The 6,348-nt window shown below is 51.7% G+C and overlaps 1 protein-coding gene across 1 annotated transcript; it reads right to left on the bottom strand.

Moving 5' to 3' along the window:
* Positions 1–291: 291 nt before the first annotated feature.
* On the bottom strand, positions 292–4,691 carry HOXC10 (homeobox C10). Its single transcript, XM_032094256.1, has 2 exons — positions 3,823–4,691; positions 292–799 (listed from the first exon to the last, which is right to left on the bottom strand). The coding sequence occupies exons 1-2, from the start codon at positions 4,586–4,588 to the stop codon at positions 522–524; spliced, it is 1,044 nt and encodes a 347-aa protein (XP_031950147.1). The 5' UTR covers positions 4,589–4,691; the 3' UTR covers positions 292–521.
* Between the last annotated feature and the right edge of the window lie 1,657 nt (positions 4,692–6,348).

Raw genomic sequence — 6,348 nt, 5'->3', positions numbered from 1 at the left:
TTTTACAATGGGCAGGCTACGCTAAGATATGGGGGGAAAAAAAACAACTTCGAGACGCATTTATTCCCTCCTAAACGTACAAAACACACCGGGGGGAAAGTCCTTCTGCTTTGTGCTGCACGGAAATAACTTAAAACATCTGATAAGGTCGGGTTTGGGGGTTTTTTAGCCACCGTCTCCACCTTTTATTTTTCCACCGAGAAACCGCGGGTGCAGAATTCCTCCTGGCGCTCAGAGCGCTGCATCTTCTCCCTCTGTAAAAACCACTCGAGGTCCTTTGATTTTATTTTATTTCAGTCGTTTTGGGATCGGGGTGGTGGTTTTTTTTGTTGTTTTTTTTTTTTTTCTTTTCCGGTGGGCGCGTCGCCTTTCTACCCGAGGGGCGATTAAAATAAAATAACAATAAAATAATAAAATAATAATAAAATAGAGACTAAACACCCCCCACCCCCCCCCCAAAAAAAAAACCAAAAAAAAAAAAACCACAAATCGCGGGCGGTTCCGGGCGCTGAGGACGCGACTCAGGTGAAATTAAAATTGGAGGTGAGTTCGCGGATCCGGTTCTCCCTGTTCATCTTCTTGAGCTTCATGCGGCGGTTTTGGAACCAGATTTTGACCTGCCTGTCCGTCAGGTTGATGCTCTTGCTGATCTCCAGGCGGCGCTCTCGGGTCAAGTACATATTGAACAGAAACTCCTTCTCCAGCTCCAGCGTCTGGTGCTTGGTGTACGGACACCTCTTCTTTCTTCCGCTCTTTGCCGTCAGCCAATTTCCTGTGGCGTTCTCCGCCTTTATGTCCTCTGTTAAAAATAACAGCCCGGCGTGAGAGACCCTCGCAGGGGCGGCGAGGCGCTGAAACGGCTCTTTTTCCGCGCCCCCCTCCCCCCCAAAAAAAAAAATCGCGTTAAAATAAAGATGTTTGGGTGCGTTTGTGGAGGGTTTTTTTTTCTCCGAGAGGTGGTGGGGGGGGTTGAAAAAAAAAAGAGATGCGCTGCTGCGCTGGGATCAGGGTTTTGGGGAGGGGGTTTTGCGGCAGAGAAAAGGGGTTTTGGGGGAGAAGAATCCAGTTTGGAGGAGATCAGTTGGGGTTTGGGGAAGGGAATGGGGATTTTGGGGAAGAGAAAAGGGGGTTTGGGGGAGAAGAATCCAGTTTGGAGGAGATCAGTTGGGGTTTGGGGAAGGGAATGGGGATTTTGGGGAAGAGAAAAGGGGGTTTGGGGGAGAAGAATCCAGTTTGGAGGAGATCAGTTGGGGTTTGGGGAAGGGAATGGGGATTTTGGGGCAAGGAAATTTGGGGTTTGGGGGAAGGAAACCGGGATTTTGGGGAGGGAAATTGGTTTTGGGGGAGAAGAATCGAGTTTGGAGGAGATAAATAGGGGCTTGGGGAGATAAATCGGGGTTTGCAGAGGGGGATGGGGGTTTTGGGGTAAGAATCGAGTCTGGAGGAGATAAATCGAGGTTTGGGGAGATAAATCGGGGTTTGGGGAGAGAAGTGGGGTTTGGAGGGGGGTTTTAGGGAATAAGTGGGTGGGGAAAGCACCTCCACCGCCGAGGAACCCGCAAAGGTCGCGGGGTGAAGATCTCCTGCCTCCCCCACGGCAATTAAACACCGCTAATTAAGAACTCCCTGCGGTCAGAGATGAGTTGTGGGGTCCGCCGCAGCTCTGGGGGCTTCCCCAAATCACCCCAAAACCCCCATCCTTTACCAGCTCATCCAGGGGCTGGAATGGGCGCGTTTTGGGGATATTTTGGGGTGAAATAAATTTATTTTCGCTGCCCCCGAGCAGCCTTTCCCTCGAGGATTTCCCGGCTGAGCTGCGAGGGCACAAACTGGGGGAATTTGGAGGAATTTCGGGAAAGGCGCCCGCGTTTCACACGTCCCTAAACAAACACCGGCGGATCCTTGGGCTTTGAATTTGGTCATGAGGAGGAAAAACTCCGGCACCAAATCCCTGGCCGGGATCTGAGCCTGAATCCCCGGGAAAATCCAAGAGAACCGCAGCAAATCCTCGGCGCCGGATTTGGGGGAAATCCGTGAAAATTCGGGGTTCGCCCTTCAGGGTTGACCCCAGAACCTTGAATGCCACCAAACCTTGGGAATCCCCTTGGAACGCTCTCCGCCCCCCTCCCCCAAATGCTGAAATTCCACCAGAAAGGGATTTTTAGTTAAAAAAACCCCACATTCGGGCTCGACGGAAACGAAAATCGCAGCTTTGAGAGGTTTCCCAAGGAAGCGCCAGGAACAGAAACCGCCCGAATCCTCCCCAAATCGCCTCGGACCATTCCAAACCCGAAACCTCGGTGACAACGACCCCAAAAAAGCTCCAAAATCTGCGCAGCCCCGCGCGCCCGCTCCAAATTCCACATCCGAGCTGAGAGAAACCCGCTCCCTTTATTTATTTTCCAGTTCTTTCCACCCACAGCGCAAATCCAGCCCAAAATAACCTCTTTATTTTGGGGTTCTCTCGCACCAAAACCTCTCCCGGCGCGGGCGTTGAAGGCGCTTTTGTGCAGATTAAGTTTGCAGGGTTTTGATAACCTTGACTTTGCTTTTTTCCCCCCTTTGTTTGGGTTTTTTTCTGTCGGTTTTTGCTGGGTGTGATCGCAGCTCAGCTCTCGGATCAAATCATTTCCCCTCCGGACCCCAAAACAGAAATGGGAATTATTAAATAAAATAAAGAGGACGGGGGAAGGGGAAAGAAGAAAAAAAAAAAAAGGGAATTTTTGGGTTCTGCTTCTCCCAAGGCCAATTTTGATGGGGAAGGAGAGGTTTTGTTGGGGGGGCCAGGATTTTTGGGGAGTCCACAAGCGAGCAGAGCCTAAATTTGAGGATATTTTAATCCACCCAGCACAGGCAAAGCCAGGCTTAGATCCGAGCGGGCTTTTCCAGATTTTTTTTGTTTTTTTTTTTTTTTTTTCCCCGGAAAACCCAAATCCATCCCTTCCCATCGTTCCCGCTCGCTGAATCCGCCTCTGGATTTACCCAGCTTGGATTTAATGGGGGAAGAAACCCCGAATATTCGCCGATTTCCAGCCTCTCCAGCGAAAAATCCGAGCGCCTTCCATGCAAGCCTCGCCTCGGAAAAATCCCAAACTTAAAACATCTGCTCAGCACAACAGAAACATTTTTTTGCCTCCGCAAACGAGACCTCGGTTCGTCAGCAACAACAACAACAGAAATTAAATCAAAAAAAAAGCTTTGTCCTCTCCCTGAGTCTCTTCCCAAGCCTGGGAAGAGCCACAATTCCCGCCTGGAGCTGCGAATTCCTCTCCGCGCGTTTTCATTTCCATTATTTTCATTTTAATCCTTTTTTTTTTTTTTCCAACCCCGAGCCAACGCCAGAGGAAACCAATTCTCGCCTCGCGCGCGGAAATGGAGAATTCCCCCTGAAAAAGGGGCGAAAATCGGGGTTCATCCGCCTCAAAAAATCACAACAACCCCTCCCCAAGAGCCCCAAATCTCCGCGATTCCAAAGCAAAGCCACTCCCGCTCTCCGCAAACACCGATTTCCCATCTTCTTTTTGGCATTAAACACGCGCACAACAGATTTTCCTCCGCTCCGACCGCACTCTCTGCTCCCTTTTCTCCCTTCTGGTAATTAAATTTATGAACACGTTTGAAACCAGCAGGATTTGAGGCAGAATATCTGGGGTTTGGGGGTTTTTTTTCCTCCATAAAAAATCCCGATTATTTCAAAGCCAATTTCTGCGGGAGAAGCCGGCGGGGCAGAGAGCGCGTTCCTGAATATTCCCTGAACATTCCCTGAATATTCTCTCTTCTTAGCCACTCCAATCAATTAAATAAGGAACGGTTCTCGCCTACCTTTCGCCTCGCTGTCGGAATTATCGGTGCTGGTGGTGTCGGTGCTTTTATTCAGCTCCTTCTCCGCCTCGGCCGCGCCGCCTTTTCCAGCGGCGCCGCTTTTTTCCGTTTTAATTTCGCTCGGCGGCTGCTCCGCGGCGGCGTTTTCGGGGAAATTCCCTTGGAATTTGGGCGAAATTCGCTCCACCACGGGCGGAGCAGGCGGAGGAGGCGGCGGAGCCGCTTCCAGATGCTCGTTCCTGGCGCTCAGGCTCGCCCGGGCTTCAAAAGTCGCCTCGAAATCGGCGGAATTGCCGCAATTCTGCGCCTTCTCCAGGGAGGGGTAACCTTGGCCGGCTCGGTAGTAGCTGGGCACGGGCACCTCGTGCTCGCCCAGGCACGATTCGGGCAGCGGGGAGGGGAACAGGGCACCTTCGGGGGCGTTCTTGGCCCTTTTTTCCGCCGTGAACATGCAGCAGACATTCTCCTCCTTGACGCTGGCCGGGAAGGAGCAGGACGGCAGCTGCCTCGCAACAGGTTGCTCGATCCTAAAAGCGCTTTTGGGGTCGGCCCAGGTGTCGAGCTGAGCCAGGTAGGACGGGTAGGATCCCAGGGAAACCTCGTCGCGTTTGGGGAGAGAAGGGAGGATGCCACAGTTCCGCATCACCCCGCAGCCGAAATCGCCGCCGGGCTGCCCGAACATCCCCTGGCCCGAGGCGAAATTCTCCCCGCGGCTCAACGAGTCCATCAAAAACGAGTTGGGAGTCACATTGTTGGGACATGACATTTTCTCCGAGAGGGCTTTTAAGGAGGAATACTCCAGCCAGGGGCTGACATCTTTTTTTTAGCGAGGGGGGAAGGAGGAGAGAGGGAGGAAAAAAAAAAAATTAAAAAAAAAAAAAAATCAAGCCCCATAATTATCCACGCATCGCTTTTCACTCCCCCCCTTCCCTTTTTTCCTTTTTTTTTCCCCCTCCATCCTTCACCCCCACGTGATGTTCAGGCCAATGAGGATTGAAAATGGCCTTGATGATTCAGACGGCGGAAACGTCACGGGGGTCAAGTTGTCGCCACCGGGAGCGGCACCGTGGAGCAACAGCGACATCTGCCCGCTCCCGGCCGGGACCTTCACGTTGAACAAAGCCCGAGCTGCCGCTGCCCTCCCGCCCCGTTTGTTTACCAACCCAGCCCCGCGCGGGGATGAAAAAACGGGGGAAAACCCCCCAATTTCCCACCCCGAATCCACCCCCCGGGGATGGCGTCAACGCGGGGAGAAAAGGGGGAAATTGGAGTTATTAAAAAAGAAAAAAAAAGAGAGAGAGAGAAAAGAAAATTTGCCCTCGCGTTGTTGTTGGGGTTTTTTATTTAATTCCGGCTTCCGTGGATGGGTCAAAAGCCCTTTTTTTGTGGCCTGAAATAGAGGGGGGGGTTTAATTATCGCCTCCCAACGGGCGACCCCCGCCCTGGTCTCTCCTTCCTCCTTCTCCTTCCTCCCTCGGCTGCTCCTTCCTCCCCCTCCCGATCTCGCTCCGGGCTCAGCCGCCGCCGCTCCTCGGCCGCATTTTTATTTTTATTCCGTTTATTTCGGGGCTGGAGGGGCTTTGGGGGTCGCGCTTGGCTTTGGCCCTTTGGAGAAAAAAGGGGCGGGGGCTGCGGGGGCAGAAAATTGGGGAATAATCCCAAAAATTCCTCATCCGGGCTTCTCCCGAAACACCGCCGCTCCTCGGAGCAGGTCGGATTTTTCCCGAGCGGCTTCCCCAAATGAAGGAAAGGACGGTGAAATCCTCTTTTTTTTTTTTTTTTTTATTTCCCCTTTTTTTGGTTGTTGTTTTTTTAATTCCTTTTTTTCCCCCCTTTCCCCGCAGCGCAGCAGCTTCGCCTCCCCTTGCTCTGCCCAAGCAGCTTTTTTTAATTATCCGCTCTCATTCCCGAACTGTCTTAAGTTCCTGGGATAAAATGGCATCTGTGGAGTGCGCGGGGAGAGGGGGGAAAATCCCGCTGGGGAGGGGGGAAAAAAAGGTCGGATTTGGGAAAAAAGGAGGAACTTGGAGAGGGCGAACCGCGAGGGCTGAGCTGCGTCCGCTCCCGCCTGGCTCCCTCCGATCCCTCTTTTTCTCCGGGAATTCTCCGATCCGGCCACGGACTCGCTGAAACCACGCGGAAAAAAAAAAAAAAAAAAAAAAATTTAACCGAAACTCTCCGGATTTGGGCGGGTTTTAATTTAATTCTCATTCTTTTCCTGCAGTTTTTAATTCAATTCTCGTTTTCCCGCAGCGAATTACGGAGTAAAGTTACTTTTTTTCTCCGGGATTTTTTCCTCTCTCCTCTTTTTTCCGTGGCGCGATTCCCATCGAGGCCAGCTCAAGTTGGTTTTTTGGGAATTTTGAATCTCCCAGAGAAAATTTGATGCCCAAAACTTCCGGAATTGGAGCTTTTCGTGGTCGCCGCGCTCTCCCCCTCCAACTTTATTTCCTTTATTATTCCTAAATCGCGTCGGAATTGAGATCGATGGGGTTTTTCCATTGTTTGGTGTTTGGGACAATGGGG

Source organism: Corvus moneduloides, chromosome 30 (genome assembly GCF_009650955.1).
Source record: "Corvus moneduloides isolate bCorMon1 chromosome 30, bCorMon1.pri, whole genome shotgun sequence".
Lineage (NCBI taxonomy): Eukaryota > Metazoa > Chordata > Aves > Passeriformes > Corvidae > Corvus > Corvus moneduloides.
The sequence above is the reverse complement of the archived record's forward strand: the minus strand, read 5'-3'. Positions and strand labels throughout refer to the sequence as shown.